Here is a 20,450-nt window from a genome sequence, read left to right as displayed (position 1 = left end):
AATGATGCTACACACAAAATATCTAAGCTTTAAACATTGCACTTTCAGAGATGAAGATTTTTAAAGATTTTATTTTTAAAATCTATTTTTAGTACTTTACTACCATGATCAAGATGCTCAATGGAGCAGAACCATTTGAACAATTTTAGTAGAGCTTCATGCTATGAACGTCCCAGGAAAATTTCATCCAGTGGTTTCTGAGTTGTTTGTAAGAAAGTTGACGATGGACGCACTGACAGATGCCAGACAAATTGTGACCACAAAAGCTCACCTTAAGCACTTTTGTGCTCAGGTGAGCTAAAAATACAAATGACACAGAGTTAAAACAATAACAAATTTTATTTGTAAGTCAATGTGGCAACTATATAAAGTTCTTGAATGTAAGCAAAATAGATTTAAATGGCAATTTGCTTTAAGTAATATAAACCCCTACCAACTTTAGTTTCTTATGAATTAATCCACAATCTATATGATCTATTGGTTGCTTTAAATGTAATATTTGAACAGTCAAAAACAATAAAAAATTTCCGTTCTGTCAAACAATAATTCAGGGGAGAGCCTTAGATAATGGTGCAAAAACTTTTCCTTTCATATACTGTATAGAAATATATGTAAAAGTATGTACAGGCAATAAAATATTATTAATGCTGCATGCCTCCAGATGAGCCAAAATATTTCAAGAAAATCAATATTGAGAAAAATGTACTAAAATTTTAAGAATGGTAAAAACATTAAAGATCCAAGTTATATTTTACAAGATATGTGCGGTTTAAGACTTATTTTGCAGTATTTTGTCAACATATTTCTACTGCGTTACTAAAGCAGTAAGGGCTGTTTTGGATATGTTGACCACGTTTTGGTTATTTTCTTGGATTGTTAGTGCCGACTTCAATATGTAAATTACTGTTTTTGTTCACCTCACAATATTTCACTTTCAAATATATTTCTAAAATTTTCATGAAAAATAACATGAATCTGGAGGCGTGCTGCTTTAAACTAATTGATTGAACATCATGTAATTATGTTCAATTTAAAACCAAGAAACACTGAGATTAAAAAAATATTCATTTAACAAGCATTTTGTAAGAAATGTGTTTTCAAAAAAACAAAAACTATACATGTAACAGTTCAAAAAATATATATATTAATCAAATTTTGATTAAAATAGATCTTCATAAACAAAACATTGTAACATAACATATTTTATTTAGTATTGCAGGGCTCACACTGGGTTAAAAGAAATAATAGCCAATATTTTTAACTTAACAAAATAATAGCCAAAAGTTCAGCGGACTATTCACGATTCTGCAATTAACAACATGAGCAGTTGATTAAATATACATTACATATAAAAACTTTTTAAGTTTTATAAGAATTCTCAAATACACTGATACATTTGTGCTTTAATAACAATTAAAATTTTGATAGAACAGAATAAAAATGTTAAATTGTAGAATCACTGTTTAAAAAATAATATCCCAACACTCTACGTGATTTTGTCACTATAGACAAAGAAGAGAAAAAAACAGTGTTAAACTGCCAATAAACACTGGTTAGGGACTACTTGTTTATGCGGCTGTTATGTTTTCTCCCTTGATTATATAGTTTACAAAGCCTTTTAAAGCAACAACAAACAAGAAACATGGCAATGCCACGAAACCAGGTTTTCAATTATCACCATTGTAGATAAATTTGTTGTAGTTGAAATACAAATACAAGCAACAACAATGTAACTATGTGCAATGTAAATCATGAATAATGTAGGAGGAATTGCACAGAGATTAGTGCTCACTATATATTCTGTATAAGGAAAAAAAACAAAGGGCCATAATTAGGTCAAATAACATTAAATCACAAAACCCTGACAATATGTGCCAGGGCACTTGATAACAAAGCTTCTGTGAAAGTTTGGTCAAAATCCGTTGAGAAATGTAGGAGGAGTTGCGCACAGAAGAAATTGTCACTATATATTCTGTATAAGGAAAAAAAAACAAAGGGCCATAATTAGGTCAAAATATAATACAATCACAAAACCCTGACAATATGCCCCATGGCACTTGATAAATAAAAAGCTTCTGTGAAAGTTTGGTCAAAATCCATTGAGAAATGGAGGAGGAGTTGTGCACAGAAGAAATTGTTCACTTTATATTCTATATAAGGAAAAAAACAAAGGGCCATAATTAGGTCAAATATTATCCAATCACAAACCCCGACAATATGCGCCAGGGCACTTGATGACAAAACTTCTGTGAAAGTTTGGTCAAAATCCGTTGAGAAATGTAGGAGGAGTTGCGCACAGAAGAAATTGTTCACTATATATTCTATATAAGGAAAAAAAACAAAGGGCCATAATTAGGTCAAATATTATCCAATCTTAAAACCCCCAACAATATGCACCAGGGCACTTGATGACAAAGCTTCTGTGAAAGTTTGGTCAAAATCCGTTGAGAAATGTAGGAGGAGTTGCGAACAGAAGAAATTGTTCACTATATATTCTAGATAAGGAAACAAATAAAGGGCCATAATTAGGTCAAATATTATTCAATCTCAAAACCCCTAACAATATGCACCAGGGCACTTGATGATAAAGCTTCTGTGAAAGTTTGGTCAAAATCCGTTGAGAAATGTAGGGGGAGTTGCGCACAGAAGAAATTGTTTACGCCCGCCCTTCAGCCCGCCCACATACCTCAATCTAATAACCAGTTTTTTCCATCGGAAAACCTGGTTAAAAACATTTTCATATTTATAGATTCAGTTCTTATTATGTTTTCTTACAATACAATACAATACTGAAATAATATCTCACATACACTTACAGATTTGATCCATACCAGTTAATAAATATTTTGACAATAAGCAGCGTAATGATGTCATCCTAAGTATACAACTCATTCATACATGCTGATGTCATTTCAAACATACAAGAATGATTAATTGTTTTGTTTGTTTGGGTTTTACGTCACACCGACACAGTATAGGTCATTTGTTGACGTTCCAGCTTTACTGGTGGAGGAAGACCTCAGGTGCCCTTCCGTGCATTATTTCCGGCACGAACTGGCACCTGAGTAGAACCACCAACGTTCCGTAAGCTAGTAGATAAATTGTGCACTGATGTAAACACACTGCAATCCATTCTTAGTGGCGGAGCATCTTTATTAAAGTGAACACACAAGGACAAATGCGGGAACTTGGTAAAAATCCTTGTTTAAAGATATGCATTTTGACTTTCATATAATTTTGAAAAGTGCCGTATGGCGAGACAATACAGTGTGTCCTGGCTAGTCGTACGTGACTCACATACGGCTAGAACTTTTGGCTAGCCATAAGGGCCCTTACGGCTAGCCATTTCCTATAAAATTATCGCAAATGACAACCATAACGATCAACAGTGTGAGCCCTGGTATATTGTATTCAAAAAGTAGTGTTTGTTTGTTTTTTCAGGTAATTTTGACTAACTGGCATCCATTCTTGCCAACAACAAAATCTTGTAAATCACCTGTAACTTTGGCCAGATCTTCTAGTCTTAGAATTTCTGAAAATAAAGAGGAAAAAAATTATGTAACATAATTTTACTCATAGTATTTGATATAATCAAGGAAATAAAATATGAAATAAATTAATTTTCTTAAAAGTTCTAGAGATCAAACCTCTTGCTGATACATGAATTAATTTGTTAGATTCCATAACTATGTTAATTGACATAAAATAAACTATGTTTAGTTCTTTAATGCATATTTCTTGACTTCAATATAAAATTAAAAGTTGAACCATCACAACGAGGACTAGTATAGACTTAAATAACTTTGTTTGGGCAGCCATCCTTTAGCTGCATGTGGAACACCTGTCAGTTTGGGTATGTCATCTGTTTCTCACACTTCAATAAAAATAGTCAAATTTGCTGTTGTTTTATTTTTCAGGCATAAAAAAAACAAGAGCCGGTTGAACCAGGTAATGCTCCCTGACTAGGTTTGGCCACAGAAAAGTATATCTTTTGTAGTTTTGAGAGTTCCAGACAAAGTTCAAAATGTGATAATTCCAAACTTAGGCAAGGCAGAGTTACTGTTCTTTGCACTGCATTTCTACTCAATGAGATCTAACTACAGACTTGCGCCCTACACGTCGTCTCAATACGGTGATCATTTCTGTGAAAAAGTTGTAAAATCCAACCTCAAATAACAAAGTTATGGGCCGGAACAATTTTGCTGCAAGGACATGCTGTGACATTGACCTTCAAGGTAGCGATCCAAATGTTGCGCGTGACATGTCATCTCAATATGGTGATCATTTCTGTGAAATATTTGTAAAATCCTACTTCAAATAACAAAGTTATGGGCCGGACACAAATTTGGGACGTATGGAATAAGGGGCCATTTCTTTTATTTTCTTTTGTTTAATAGAGGGCCAATGGCTCCTTACTCTATTGTTACGGAATGAACTCTATTGTTCTCTTTTGTTCTGTTTACAGTTAGATGGCCCCCTATCCCTATTCGGTAGTGCGAACAGATACATGTTCTCACAGGACAGTAGTTATGTGGCTACTCTATTGTCCTCTCTATTGTTCTTTTTAGCAACACAAAAGAAAATAGCCACATAAAAGCATTATCAAAGAGAAAGAACAATTACCTATTGTCCCTCTAGCCACATAATTACTAGGGCTGTAACGAACGTCCGCACTCTCGATACATCCTATATTATTAAGCTTATAAACATATCTTTTTAAAATTATCATGGTATTTTCATTGCATATCAGAAACATGTTATATATCCGACAATAAACATCTGCGGTAAAGCTAGCAACAAGATGTTTCGCTTTAACTTCAACACAAGAAATATTACCGATAATGAAATAATCGTTATGTTTATTTGTACCGTTAGTTTATAATGGCAATAAATATCTAATTCTATAAATTGAATTTAAAAAAGTATTAATACGATAACGCTAAACACGATATGACAAGTGTTTTGGCTAACTTGGAAACAAACCCTTGCCTTTATAAATGACGTAAGTCTTAGATACTTTCTAACCCGTTATAATTTTGAAACTGCTCTTGTTTCTTGTCATTGAGATTTCATAACCTGTTCTGTGAAACTTAACCTGATCGTTTTGTTAATCATGTTAACATACATGTACGTTCAAAATAAAACTTTAATCTGAATGTTCATATTGTAAGAATATTTTATAGATTACTACTTTAATGTTCATGATATGAAAGTGTCCCTTGTAAATGTGTTCTGCTATATACATTTGTATTTGAATGGCTGAATGTAAGATATGATAGTTTGACATAAAACATTTTAAATATTCAATCATCCAGGCATTTACTGGAGTATCGCACACCGATTTGCGTATTGCTCCTCTGTATCGTGAATCGTATTGTATCGCCTCTACCCTGACAACACACAGCCCTAATAATTACTCTCCTGTGAGTGCGGACGAACAGACGGACAACCTGGCGACTATATGCTCCCTGGAATTTTTTTGGAGAGCATGAAAATCTGTTAACATTCAGTGAAAAAGCTGTTCATGTATACATGTATCACATATCAAAATAATGCATTTTACTCACTGCTCAGAGTGATATTTAGCAATGCACATTCACTCAAAGCAAACAAATATCCTCTATAATATATCAAACAGTAAATATTACCAGAATCAAGTTTATCAACATGTTGATGAAGACGTTTACTCTTCTCATATCCTTTAATTCCACTGCCACATGCAGGTGCCTTTTTATTTCCAACACTTTTAGAGTCTGAAGATTTTTTCCTTTCATCATCTTCATTATCTCTACTGGTTGAACCAGTTTTATTTATCTCTGCACTTTTAACAGTTTTGTGTCTTAAATCATGTTGAATCCTATCATCATCATGCTGTAGCCTTACATTGTCTGTCACAGTTCCTGTATTCTGATTTGTATGTCTTGAACTTCTTCTCAGTGATCTTTTCTCGAGTTGTTTATTATTTTCAGAATGTGCCATTCCCAGCGACTGCCCTGGAACAGTGTGATTATTGTGTGCCTGTGTCACATCAACACCACTGTTACCATTATCTCTTGTTTGATTTTCACTAGCGCCATCTGGCTTGTTCTGGCACCGAGGCTTGCTTGTACTTGCTTGCTGTGTGTCAACAATGTCTCTTCTTACAGTTTTACTATTGTTTAACACAACATTGGATGATGGTGCTGGATCTTCGTCATCAGACTGAAAAAAAGTGTCAACATTTTTATGTTATATGTTTATTGTTATGTTTATACAGGTTTTAACTGGCAAGCTAGGTTTAAACTGGTTTCCACAAATGTAAAGTACATACTTGGTGACAGTTACTAGTATGTTAAATACACTAAAATTTAATATATAATCTATTATATTATGTTGATATACTTCACTGTAAAGTTCTAATGGTTAAAGTGTCTGCTTCTCAATACAAGTATCATGGGTTCAAGTTTTGCAGGGGCCACAACTATGTTTCTTCATATGACACCAGAACCAGTTAGTTTTAAGAAGAAGTCTGGAGAGCGGTTCAAAAAAGCTACAAACTTATTCACAATCCAGCTTAAATGTCAGAATGAACTGTGTTTAAAATGAAAATGTTAAGAATTTTGTTCATCCCTGGTGTAGCAACATTGAAACAATGAAACAATTGAATATCAATGATCATGTGTGTTGCCTGACGATAGCCTCATTAAAAAGGCTAAACACGCTGTTTTTATTCAAGGTTCATTAGCCAAAAATCATTTAAACGGAAAACTTTTTAAATATGTGCAAGAACTTGAGGTACCTATCAATCCTGCAAAGTTTCACATAGATTGCATTAGTAGTATAAAAGATGTAGTCAAGACAAACTTTGAAAATTAAAAAAGGGCCATAAAATCAGTAAGCTGGAAAAGCCGAAAATATGCAAAACTAGACTTGGCACTTATCATTCCTGTAAAAATTGCTACTCTGAAGCAGGTGCCACAAAAAGTAATTTTCCATATTTTCTATCTTTTATCTTTTAACCCAGAGGTTGCTGGTTCAAGGTAAAATTTCTATATTCATATGTGACATTTTGCTAAATTTAGTCTATTGCTAATTTGTTTCCCATCACTGATTCAGAAATCATGCTGGAGTAATAGTCAGTTACTTGCTGAGAATCTAATAACTACTGTCATCCAGGTGAGGTGATGGGGGGGGGGAAGGTGAGCTGACTGCCAAGATATGACCAAAATGAATATAAAAACCATATATACTTTAATATCAAAATAATTCAACAAAATAAAAAGTTCAGTAGGAAATGTTTTTACTATCATTTGCAATCATAATATAATGAACAATGTATGCTTACAGAATTAGTAGTGCCTCCATCAGACTTGTTTCCATCCAGGTCCCATTGATATTGTAACTGATTTCTGGCTACTGTAAATAAATTATTTAAATTGTAACAAAATTTACTCTTAGTAAATGTCAAACATTTATAAAGTGTGAAAATTAAGAAACTGAAAAGTATAATGATTGTGATGAAAAACAAATTTTACAGATTAATACCATGTACTTCAAGAATGCACTAAAGAATAAATTAAGATAAATAAACAATTATGCTATTGTACATTACCGAAAATAGTTAATAGGGGTGAAAATGGAATTTTTGGCGGATAGTTTATAAAACTGCATATAATTAATATAAAAAGGACCTATTAATTTTTTGCCATTTTGGTAATGTATTTTAAATCAAGCTCCATAATATTTTTTCATTATGTATTCTTAAAAAATTGACGTCTATGTTTCTACTTGTTAAGATAATTCCAAACTTTTGAATTGCGGAAACTTCCAAAGTCGGAACATTTCGGCTAGACCCAGAGGTGTTCGGTTTTCAAAAGTTACATTGTATAAGAATTTAAAGCCACATAGGTTCAAACCCCGACAGGGGCAAGCTCCTGTTTCCTTGAGCAAAAAACTTTACACTGATTGCTCAGTACTGGTTGGTATCTGGAACAGATTCAAGAGTGTGACTGCATATACAGTCAAACCTTTCTGTATAAGAGAGACAGTATTGGGAATTTGTAAAAGTGTCTCTCTTATACAGGTGGCTCTCTTATCCAGGGCTGAACTCTGGCTAGGAAAACTGACTTTTTTTAACTATTTTTTAGATATGACGTAAAACACCATGATTTGCAATGATTTCAGTTTTTATTTTTAGATAAAAACATTTAAACATATAGAATTTAATATGTAATATAAAAATCTAATGTTAAGAAGAACATATACATGTAATTGATAAAAAGTGTTAAAATGTGCATTTTAAAATTAAAGTCAGGTAGTCAGATATACATTGTATAGTAAAAGTAAAACGTCGGACATACAAAGTTAACTATGCTAGGTTATTGATTCAATTTAATTTCTTTCAACTCCTTAAACTTAAGGAAAAGATATCAATTACATTTTATTCATACAAAAGGAAATTAAAACAAGTTGTTCTCAATACAAACAAAGAAATTTGCAGAGTAACGCTTAGATTTGCGACAATAAATAGCTACCACTATACGATTTATGTGACAATGATTATGCAAACAAAGAAAGGTCATGCCCCGCGGCGTGTATTAGATCGATACTGTGTACATATTACACATGTATGTTGACACGTCTTCAAAACAATAAGGGATTATAAGACATTGAAAGGTATAGATTCAACTTAATAAATTGGACAGCTTTAATTTTGTTTGCAGGTAGATTTCGTTAATGTGGTTAATTTAAAAGAAATTTCTACCCACAATTAAAATTTCACTTTACTTTCGTTTACTTTCGAAAATACATGTATATCAAAAACATTTTACTCAAACGAAACACATTTTAAACAAGTTATTTTTCAAACTTACAAACAAATTTACCGACTACTGGTAAAAATTAATGTAAACAGTATGGTACAGAAAAAATATTGGATCCAAAATGGCGACAAACGTTCTTGTACTGGCCGTTTGATCAGGTAATTTTGGCTATTTTGGGATGAAAATGGGTGGCCATTGGCGGCGCTGAGCAGGTGGCTGTCTTATAAGAAACAAATATATAGAAATTTACATTGGGGTTGTGCAGAGATGGCGCACTTAGGCAGGTGGCGCTTTTATAAAGGTGGCCGATTTGGTAGTTTTGACTGTATAAGATTAATCCTTTCTACACAATCAAACTAAAATAAATTCTGTATAAACTACATGTTACAGCTGTTAATAAATGAAATTGTGAAAATATTTGAGTTTTTAAAAAGTACTAACTTGCTTGTACATCTCCAGGAGGAAAGAAGTATTTGCCAAGGATAACTTGATCAGTACCTCCACGTTTTACGCATTCTTTAATGTAGTTTGGATGAAATACTGCCAGATGTTCCTCTACATATGCTTCACTATCAAACACACTGAAAACATATCACAAGTGATGGTATTATACTGGTGTAGTTATACTTCATACTTCAGAGCAATTTCATTAAAATCATATGAGCCGCGTCACGACAAAACCAACATAGTGCGTTTGCGACCAGCATGGATCCAGACCAGCCTGTGCATTCGGGCAGTCTGATCAGGATCCATGCTGTTCGCTATCAGTTTCTCTACTTGTAATAGGGTTTGTAAGATAACAGCATGGATTCTGATCAGACTGCGCGGATGCGCAGGCTGGTCTGGATCCATGCTGGTCGCAAACGCACTATGTTGGTTTTGTTGTGACGCGGCTCATATCCAAACTGTTGCTACACTACCCTTCGTAGCGAAGAGTAACAGAGTAAAAATGATGATCTGATTTTAAAGAAATTGCACCTCAGGGTTTCAATGATTACAGGTTTCTTTGTGGTTTTTTTTCTATAGCCACACCAACAATGTAAAGGTCATATGGTTACCTTCCAACTTAAATGATGGAAGCAACTAGCATATCTCAGGTGTGCCTCTCTGTATGGATCATTTTAGTATATATGGGCTACCATGTAATACCACTGACCTTCTGTAAGTGAATAAGATACATGAAAGCATCCTAAGTTCCTGGCAGAATTCAGATGGAAGGGTTCACAAAATTACAGAAAATGAATGAAGTTAAAAAGAATGAATGAAGTTAAAGAGAATGAATGTTTTGTCTTGAATTATGGGATTATTCAATAATTCATTATATTTAACTGTTAGAAAGAATAATAAAGACTTTCAATAATTGAAAAACTTCATGATACCTAAGGGTGTCTGGTGAATGTGTATTCTGACTGAATATAAACTGTGCATCTCCTAGATCACTCACTCTGCCTCCATTATCAACTGAAACAACAAAAAGTAAGCATTTATAAGCATCATAACTCACTAAATACTATAAAAACAACTTATAAAAGCAGAAATAAGCAGAAATAAGCTGAATAACCAACCATCAAAATTATGAAAATTAAAGTTGCAGAATAATGTCTCTAATTTGTTACACTTGCCTATGGGCACTTTGCTCAGAAGAATGAAAAATATGTTATTGTAAGGCACTGAATTTAAATACAAATTTGTAAGGCACTGAATTCAAATACAAATGTATCTACATGAAATAAATTTCAATTGAAAAATGTTTTATAATTAGGTTACACGTACAATAGATGTCTGATAGAAAAAGACAATCATATGTAATCAATTGCATAGTAAAAAGTAAGCTCAATGACAAAAACGCTCAATGACTGTGTGAGAATCAAAAAAAAAATTTTTTTAGGAGAAAGTTTGATCAAATATGAATCTTTCGAAGAATGTGAAGTAACTGTTGTGATCCCATTCCCTTTTCTGAAAGAGGCCTTTATTTCATAATACATTTCCCTATCTAGACTCATTGTCTATTAAAACAATTTTATCTTTGTTTTATAATTATGATTTTTTTTTTTGTAATGAAAAACTATACAGGGGATTATAATATCTTTGCAATTACACTTAAGACATGAGCATTCATATGTAATATTACACTAGTCAAATAAGTGACAACACCTCAATACTTTGCACATTCATTATTGTAAAGCTAACTTTTTGAGAATGCAACAAGAATTCCTTCTTACTGAAACTTAGGAGTGTCCGTGGCCGAGTGGTTACGGTTGTTGACTTCAAACCACTTGCCCCTCACCGCTGTGGGTTCGAATCCCCTGACAGGGACTTTGGATTCTTTCATGTGAGGAAGCTATCCAGCTAGCTTACGGAACATTGGAGGTTCTACTCAGGTGCCCGTTCATGCCTAAAATAATGCAAGAAAGGGCACCTGAGGTCTTCCTCCACCAGTAAAGCTGGAACGTCGCCAAATGACCTATACTGTGTCAGTGTGACGTAAAACCCAATCAAACAAACAAAACTGAAACGTCTTACTTATTAATCTACATACATAAGATCATATTAAACAAGAGGGCCATGATGGCCCTAGATCGCTCACCTGAATTATCAAACTCATCCAAACAATTACCTAGACAAGCATTCTGACCAAGTCTCATGACAGGTGAGTCAAAAATGTGACCACTACAGTGTTAACAAGGATTATCCATATTTGAGCAGTGCGACCTAGTTTTTTACCCAGGTGACACATATTCAAACTTGACCTAGAAATCATCAAAACAAACTTTCAGACCAATTTCCAGGATACTTGGATCAAAACAGTAGCAACTAGAGTGTTAACAAGATTTTTCTATTTTTAGCTCTGGTGACCTAGTTTCACATGCGATTTCGAACTCATCCAAGCAATTACCTAGACAAGCATTCTGACCAAGTTTGATGATAATGGAGTCGAAAATGTGACCACTAGAATGTTAACAAGGTTTTTTCCATATTTGGGCGTGTGTGACCTAGTTTTTCTCATCCAAGATGACCATGTTCGATCTTGACTTAGAAATCATCAAAACAAACTTTCAGACCAATTAACAGAATATTTTGGATCACAACAGTAGCCACTAGAGTGTTAACAAGATTTTTCTATTTTAAGCTCCTGTGACCTAGTTTTTCATCCGAGACTGTCCCATGTTCGATTTATTCCCAGCAATGACCTAGACAAGTTTCCTGACCAAGTTTGATGACAATTGAGTCAAAATTGTGACCACTAGAGTGTTAACAAGGTTTTTCTATTTTTAGCTCCGGTGACCTAGTTTTTCATCCGAGATGACCCATGTTCTACCTTATACGAGTTAATACCTAGATAAGCATTCTGACCAAGTTTGATGATTATTGAGGCAAAAATGTGACCGCTAAAGTGTTAACAAGGTTTTCTTCTTTTTTTAGCTCCTGTGACCTAGTTTTTCATATGAGACAACCCATGTTCGTACTAATCCAAGCCTTTACCTAGATTAGCATCCTGACCAAGTTTGATGATGATTGAGACAAAAATAAGACCGCTAGAGTGTTAACAAGGTTTTTCTATTTATAGCTCCGGTGACCTAGTTTTTCATCCGAGATGACCCATATTCGAACTCATCCGAGCTATTATCTAAACAAGCATCCTGACAAAGTTTGATGATGATTGGGTCAAAAATGTGACCACTAGAGTGTTCACAAGGTTTTTCTATTTTTAGCTCCTGTGACCTAGTTTTTCATCAGAGATGACCCATGTTCGAACTCATCCAAGCAGATTGACTAGACAAGCATTCTGACCAAGTTTGATGATGATTGTTCAAAAATGTGACCACTAGAGTGTCACAAAGGTTTTTTTCTATTTATAGCTCCTGTGACCTACTTTTTCATCCGAGATGACCCATGTTCGAACTCATCCGAGCTATCACCTAGACAAACATCCTGACCCAAGTTTGATGAAGATTGGTCAAAAATGTGACCTCTAGAGTGTTCACAAGGTTTTTCTATTTTTAGCTCTTGTGACCTAGTTTTTCATCTGAGATGACCCATGTTTCGAACTCATCCGAGCTTTCAACTAGATAAGCATCCTGACCAAGTTTGATGATGATTGAGGCAAAAATGCGACCGCTAGAGTGTTCACAAGCAATTGTGGACGGCCGGACGGACGACGGACATTCATCGATCCTAAAAGCTCACCCTGAGCAAGCTCAGGTGAGCTAAAAAAGGCATTTAAAGCCTCATTATATGATATTTCTTAAATTAGTTGCCCTACAAATTCAACAAGAATTTGTAACAGAGTTACCAACGCCCCCCGCCTCGGGGAAGTTTTATATGAAGCATAAAATTGCGCTATTTCAATAGATTAAGGTATGGATTTCAGGACTTTCAGTCCAAATTTATGATCAATGCTAGATCTGCAAATGCAACAATAAATTTAATAAAGAAATACTAGTAAAATGAAATACGGAATTTAAAATTCTATCATGTTAACCTTTGACCTCTAAGTGTGACCTTGACCTTGGAGGTAGGGGTGCAGGTGTTGTGCATGACATATCATCTTATTAATATTACTATTTGTGCCAAGTATTTTCAAAATCCCTTGAACTATGTAGAAGTTATTGATCAGACACAAAATATACCCTATAACAGACTATGTCAATCTTTGGCCTCTAAGTGTGACCTTGCAGGTAGGGACACATGTGTTACGCATGACATATCATCTTATCATTGTGACTATTTGTGCCAAGTATTTACAAAATCCTTTGATCTATGAAAATATACCCTGTAATAGACTATGTTAATCTTTGACCTCCAAGTGTGACCTTGACCTTAGAGGAAGGTGACCAGTTTTGCGGCATGACACATCGTCTCATTATTGTGAATAATGTGGCAAGTTTTTACAAAATCCCTTCAAAGATAAGAAAGTTATGGGACAGGACAGACATTTTTTTTTTTATACCGATCAAATAGACAATGTTATGACCTATGAATGAGCAAGTGCCTACCCTTGACCCTGGAGGTAGGTGTCTGGGTTTTGCGGATGACACACCGTCTTTTAATATATATCAAAACATTTTGTTTGTGTGTCTTTCATTTATTGTTTTATTTTTCAACTTCTTTTGATAATGACAAAGTTAAGGACCTGACAGAAGTGGACCGGCGACGGGGACAGGAGGACGTACTCACAAAAATGGTACTTATGTTGACGTTTCCGTTTGATCTTTTTGGCCATTTGTTTTTGGTCCACCACAAGGTTTTTTGTCTTTCTTAAAAATAAACACATAAGGTAAAAACGGTTGAAAAGGATCAAAGATTTTTTGAATTTTACTGTTACCCAATTGATTCTCCAAGTCACACAGTACCTTCGGTTCTTTATTTTTCCGGACCTTTTTTTGTTTTTTTTTTTTTTGGTTTTTTTTCCAGGGATTTTTTTTTTTTTTTTTATTACATTGATTTTTCTTTTATACCCATGGAATTGGGAATTCAGTTGATGTTTTAATCTTTGCAGTGATAAAATGAATGCAGAGTATCTCACTGTCTAGGGACAAAACTCTTCATACTTATTTTTTTTTTTTTTTTTTAAATAACATGAAGAAGCCCTTATTTTCAAGATTTTTATTCTTTTTTTTTTTTTGTGATTTTATATTTTTTCTTTTGTAACTTTTTTTCAATTGGGAATTTTCTTGTTGGTTGTTTTTGATTTTTTTTAGATTAATTTTTTTTTTTTTTTTTTTTAGTTATTTAATTTTGGATTTTTTTTGTATTTTTTTTTTTTCTTTTGTTTATTTTATTCTTGGTTCTTTTTATTTTGAATAAGCCAAAAAAAATCCCTGCAGACAGACTAACGGAGCCAATTACTATATCCCCCTTTTTTCTTCGAATAGGCGGGAGACAATAAATATGGCAATTGGACAAAATAGATAAAGAAAATCAGAAAGATCATTGTTTTACTTAATATCTTACTCCGGCCATCCAATATGTATAATTCTCTATTTTTAAATTATTTTTTTTTGATTTTTATTTTTTTTTATTTTATTATTTTATTATTTTTTTTTTCAACTTATTTTTTTGTATATTTTTTTTATTTTAATTGTTTTTATCCCCTAACCACTTTAACCAATATTGTTACCCCATAGCCTTTTGACATTTTTGCCGACACTTGTTGAAAACCATGCTGACTGTCCTTTGAACATAACTGCCCTTTTCTAAATCTTCTGAAAAAAGAATAAATCAAAAGAAATAAACTTGGCTGATATAAATTGAACTGGAGTTAGCTTCATAACAATTTAAGATTATTATAAAGTCTGCAGTTCAATTCATGGCAGTTAATATGAAATTAGGCAAAGAACAGGATTTTAATTTTGTTTTTGTTGTTTTTTTTTGTTATTTTATATATTTTTAAATTTTTTATTATTTTTTTTTTCTTTTTTTTTTTTTTTTTGTTTTTAAAGTTTTGTCACATCGTATTTCATGCACGTTCTGTTTACGGTAATAGTGATTGTTTCTTAGGTGCGTGAAAACTAAGAAACACCAGGATACTATTTTACGTTTTTTTTTTTTTTTCTATAGGTTTACTATAATATCTAGAATCAGTGTACCGGTGTCGTACACTTTTAAGGAATTTTAAATATATTTTAATTTACTTATAGTTAAAAATTCTTCTTTTATAATTTTTGATACTTATTTGAAAATACATCTTTGCCCCATAAAAACTGCTTTTTTTCTATGACCAAAACGTTTCTATCTTAAGGAGGTCATACTTCTAGGGTGCAACTTGAATTTTAAGCAACGGGAAATGGGCCAAATATAATAAATAGCTTTTGTTTGACTCTGGTTCCCGCACACAAGGGCCATTTTTATAATGATATTATTTTTATTTTACACTCTTAAACATGTATTTGTAATTAATTTAACATCTCTAAGTCCAGATAAAGATGATATTTTTTGCAAATTTTCAAGACTTTCAAATACATTTATTTTTAGTGCACATTCTTACAACAGTATACAAACATTTATCTTCCAAGCATAGGTAGCACACAGAAAACATTGTAACAGCAATGGAAACATACCCTTTTTATCCACTTGTAGGTAGTAAACACCAGACATAAGAAATTATTATTGACAGTTTTTTCAATCTATTTAGTTATGATTTGTTCGATTAAGAGTTTGGTATTAATTTAAAACAAAAGGAATCAAGGGGGAAATGACTTGGAAGTTGTGGTAGTTGGAGAGAAGAGTTAATTCATGTGCATATATTTCATAACTAACAGAAATTTGCCATAAACAAAAACGTTTTTTTTTATTGTTATTTTCTTTTTCAAATATTGTATTTTTAAATAATCATTAACATTAAAAAAGAAATTAGCATTGATTAAATTGATTTTTTTTTGCCTGAATAAGTTGTTTTTATGTGTGACCTTACGCAGTCAATTCATTTTTACTTTATTCTTCGTCTCACTCTCGATGTGGGAGAGGTGGGGTGAGATCAGATTATGTCTTACTCCTGTTAAAACATGCCAGGTTCAGTAAAACGACAATATTGAAAACTGAAAAATTCATTTTAATTTTCAAGCAAAAATGAAGAAATGGGAAGTGTACCGGATTGGGTCCTGTGCCGGTAACTGGTTTTTTTGTTACCTGACTCGGCTATATCCTGGATTAGACCCCGGCTTTTTTTTTTTTTTTTTGTCAACCCAGAAGAATAATAAGGTTATTCCGTTTTCTTAGTGTTATAGGACGCTCGCCATATCGTGTGGCCCGTAATGTGTAAGGTCGCTGAACTGGGAGATCACAGGTCCTCACCGCTGTAGGTTCGAATCCTCACTCGGGTCGAATATCTTTCATGTGGGAGCCATCCAGTGGCTTACTGAAGGTCGGTGGCTTCTACCCAATTGCTGCTCTGCCTGAAATAATCCCCGGATTTGTCACCTGGTTTTTTTGGTCTTTTTCTTTTCTTTTTCATTTAATTTAAAGTCTGTGTGTTTATATTATTTTTTATCGACAAAAATCTCTTTTTTGTCTTGGTTCGCTCTATTTTGATGTATATCCGACTTTTTTTAGTCCTCTATATTTATCGATTAGACGTTACAGGTTTTTTGTTTTTATGTTTTATGTTGGTCAATAGTCTGACGTTCTAATAGTTTTATTTTTTTGTGCTCATATATAACACGCCCTTTTTTCGTCTAAGCATTTTTTTTGAAAAAAAAAAATTTTTTTTTTTTTTTTTTTTTTTATTATTTTATTTATATTTTAATTATCTTTTATAAATTGTCTGTTGACTTGCCTTTTTTTTTTAGTCTTTTTTATTCAAAAAGCTTATATTCTGTTTCTTTCAATTGCATGGTCTATCCATTAACAAAAACTTTCAAACAATGTACTTTTTAATTAAATAATAAATATGAAATATCAGTCTGATTTTTGCATCGGCCATACTTTTATGGTTAAGGTAAGGCGTCTTTTACAGATTGATTCCAATTTTTTGAAACGGAAAAATTATATCGAACACACTGACGGTTGCATTGGGAAGATTATTTCGTGAAAAAATATTCCGTGGTAGAAACTTCTGGACGTCATTTAAACGCTTGCATTTGAATTAGCCAGATCAGATTTCGCGACTGTATGGCGGCCATTTGTATATCAGCGACAAGGAATTTAATTAAATGAATGAGGATTTAATCAAGACTTTTCGGATGTGACAGTTCAATAATTTTATTAAAAAGGTATTCATTTTTTAGTTTTGTTCATAAATAGGTCAGAAATTAATGTAAATTTTTTTCACGTCCTGTTTTAATTTCATTAGATCTAAAATCGATGTCTAATGTCATTTTTTTTTTTTGCTATTTCAACTTCTTATTTGTTTTCTCTCTATATATGATCTTTTAAGACCTAACGTAACATTGGAAATTATGAAAAATGTAAAATTATTCATTAATAAATGATAAATATTGAAAATAGGTTACGTAGCCCGGGGTCTATGATAATCAAGGTGACTTATGTTTTTCGGAAAATATTTAAATATTGAATATCATAAATGGAATTGAGATTTTTCTTTTCCATCTTATAAATGAACCTTTTTTTCCAGAACTGTTTTCTAAAAAAATTTTTTTTTCAAAAGAACCAATAAAATGACATTATTTAGAATATTTTCAACTGCCTGCCATTTGGGTCATTTCAGAGGAGGGTTACTACTTCCTTTTTTTTTTGGTATTTCTATAGGCTTTTATCCTTCTTATATTAAAAAGACTATATTTTATGAAGGATTGATGTTGGTTCTGCTCTCAAAACTTTCTCTATGTTTAAGTTTTGAAAAATATCTATCAGTTTTTACTTTGTCTATAAAATTAAAACTATATGAAACAGACAATATGTAAGTATATATATATATATTTTGTGTTTTTTTTTAAATTATTTAATTGATGTGTAAAAACATCACTAAGGAAAAATGGTAGTCAAATATGAAGGTTTATTAAAATAGTTTTCTTGCCCCAAATACATTATATTCACCAAATTAAATTTGGCAGATGAAAAATGAATTCTAGTATGCAAGTGTTTACAATATTTAGTTCTTATTTTTTTTGGCTTGCTTTGTCTAGCTCCAGCCTCACTGAGAAATTTAGCAATTATCTTATATCTCTATTTAGATCTCTTTGAATATCATAGGAAACGGCTATGTTATAGCGTCTTTTATATTAGGACTAACCGACTGAGTGTACTCGGTCGCCATAGGGCTTTCCGCAGCGACCTTAAATAAACGCATTAAAAAAAAACAAACCTTAGTGTATTATCTACAAGTTTTACTCCTGAAAAATACATAGGGGTCTAAACCAGGAGATTGCTCTACTCTAGTGTATCGCGAAAACATGTTTCATATCCATAAAACATTGGAAAACAAATTATCAAAATAAAAACTTCCTGTAGAAACATATAAGTTTTGCTATATTTGCGATAAACAAGTAAAATATGCAACTGAGTGGTAATTTTACTAACAAATCATCATAGTAATAAATCTCCACACTTCTCTCTCTCTCGCGTCCTGTATTTTAATTTGGCGTTTTTGTACCTGCTTTCTCTGTAATACTAGGCTATCGTAAATTTTTTTTTTTGGGAAAACGCGTATAAAACCGGGTCTACGACTTGCAGTCCTGGTGCTGTAATTTTTGAAAAATTATATCGAAGAGAAATGAATTTTCTTCGGAGACATTGTTCTTGCAAATATCATCAGAGCCTTTACTTTTACATACACATGTCGTCTGATAAGTCTCCTCAAACTAGTTAATACAAAATATTTTGTTACAACATTATATCGTCATAAGATGTGTTCACTAACTATGGTTTTTATTTTTTCTCAGATTTGTGTGTATTTTTGAAACGAGTGTTTTGCTATTTAGGTAGTATCTATGTACAATGCCGGACCTGCTTAATAATTATTCTGGAATTACACTATTTAGTTTTTTATATTTATTTATTTATTAGTTCATTATTGAACCACAAGTGCGTGAACCAGATAAAGGAATCGGTTAAAACGATTATAAACATCACACAAACATTTTTATTATCTGAAACTCACATCATCACATACTATGTTGAAACATTTGAGAATAGGACAAATGTTCTAGTCCCATTTCGTTCTAATTGTTAATGTGCTTTCGTACTCCGAGTTTAAAATCGTACACCCAGTTTTGTTATATTACTTCTCTATGGCGTATTGGCATGTGAGTTTGTACCTCTGTACAAAGCTTAGTACTCCGGCTGTATTTTTCATAACTTTTATTGCAATATCTTCATCCTCTTCTTTACTAAATCGATTGTTAATAACAATAGGGGCTGTCATTGACTATTGTTTTAATATTGACTATTCTTTTCATCAACTCGATATATCTTTTTCAACACTCATGTCGATACAAGCTAATTAAATTAGTATAAGTTCTTTCTTTCTGTTAATGAATACACTGTAATAGAATGACTTTTTATTAACTTACTTTTTTATGGAATTGTATTATTTCTACACGCTATTTTTAAATTGGGAGGTTATTTCTTTTAGTCCTTTATTAAATTTGATTCTTTTCGCTTTGATTATTTTAATTTTGTTTTCTGGTAATTTCAGCAAATGTCATTTTCGACATAATTTGCTCAAAAACCCATAGCACGTTCCGCCAGAAAATCAGGCTGTATGAAAAAACATTATCAATACATTGTTTGAGAGTTGTTGTTTATGATGAGCATGAAATTGAAAGAAAAGAACATTTATAAGCTTTTGAATAAAGCTTGAAAGGCAAGAGAAGAGACATTTTTGAATTTTTTATGATGCTATGCGTTTATGAGCAAAAACTTTAGACGTCAAGCTTGACGGACATGAACTTTAACAAGCCTGTAACGTCTGATATATTGGACAAGGGGGCATCCATTTTGATGTCTTGCCAAGTACATTATAAAAGAAGTTAGTCCAGCTAATTGTAGTATTTGTACTGCGCGACGAGATATTAATGTGCTATTTTTGTGTCTGGGCAATATCTGGCGTCTACGTACAACATAATAAGTACCTTTTCTGTGGTGTTAAATTTGTGCCGGGATTTTAAGCGCAAGCTTTGAACCGTCTAAAATTAGGGGGTGGATGGTCGGGTAGTTGACGATCCGATCTGATCCACAATTTTTTTTTTC

The 20,450-nt window shown here is 32.7% G+C and overlaps 1 protein-coding gene across 1 annotated transcript; it reads right to left on the bottom strand.

Annotated features, from left to right (window-relative positions):
- Positions 1–519: 519 nt before the first annotated feature.
- Positions 520–15,061, bottom strand: LOC132716722 (uncharacterized). The gene is made up of 6 exons (XM_060700043.1): positions 14,923–15,061; positions 10,181–10,262; positions 9,243–9,382; positions 7,325–7,395; positions 5,649–6,201; positions 520–3,532 (listed from the first exon to the last, which is right to left on the bottom strand). Exons 1-6 carry the CDS (start codon positions 14,984–14,986, stop codon positions 3,438–3,440), a joined length of 1,005 nt encoding a protein of 334 aa, XP_060556026.1. The 5' UTR covers positions 14,987–15,061; the 3' UTR covers positions 520–3,437.
- Between the last annotated feature and the right edge of the window lie 5,389 nt (positions 15,062–20,450).

The sequence above is a fragment of the Ruditapes philippinarum genome, unplaced genomic scaffold (assembly GCF_026571515.1).
Source record: "Ruditapes philippinarum isolate M1 unplaced genomic scaffold, ASM2657151v2 ctg6216_1_1_1_1, whole genome shotgun sequence".
Lineage (NCBI taxonomy): Eukaryota > Metazoa > Mollusca > Bivalvia > Venerida > Veneridae > Ruditapes > Ruditapes philippinarum.
Note: the sequence above shows the minus strand (reverse complement) of the source record. Positions and strands in the feature narration are given on the sequence as shown.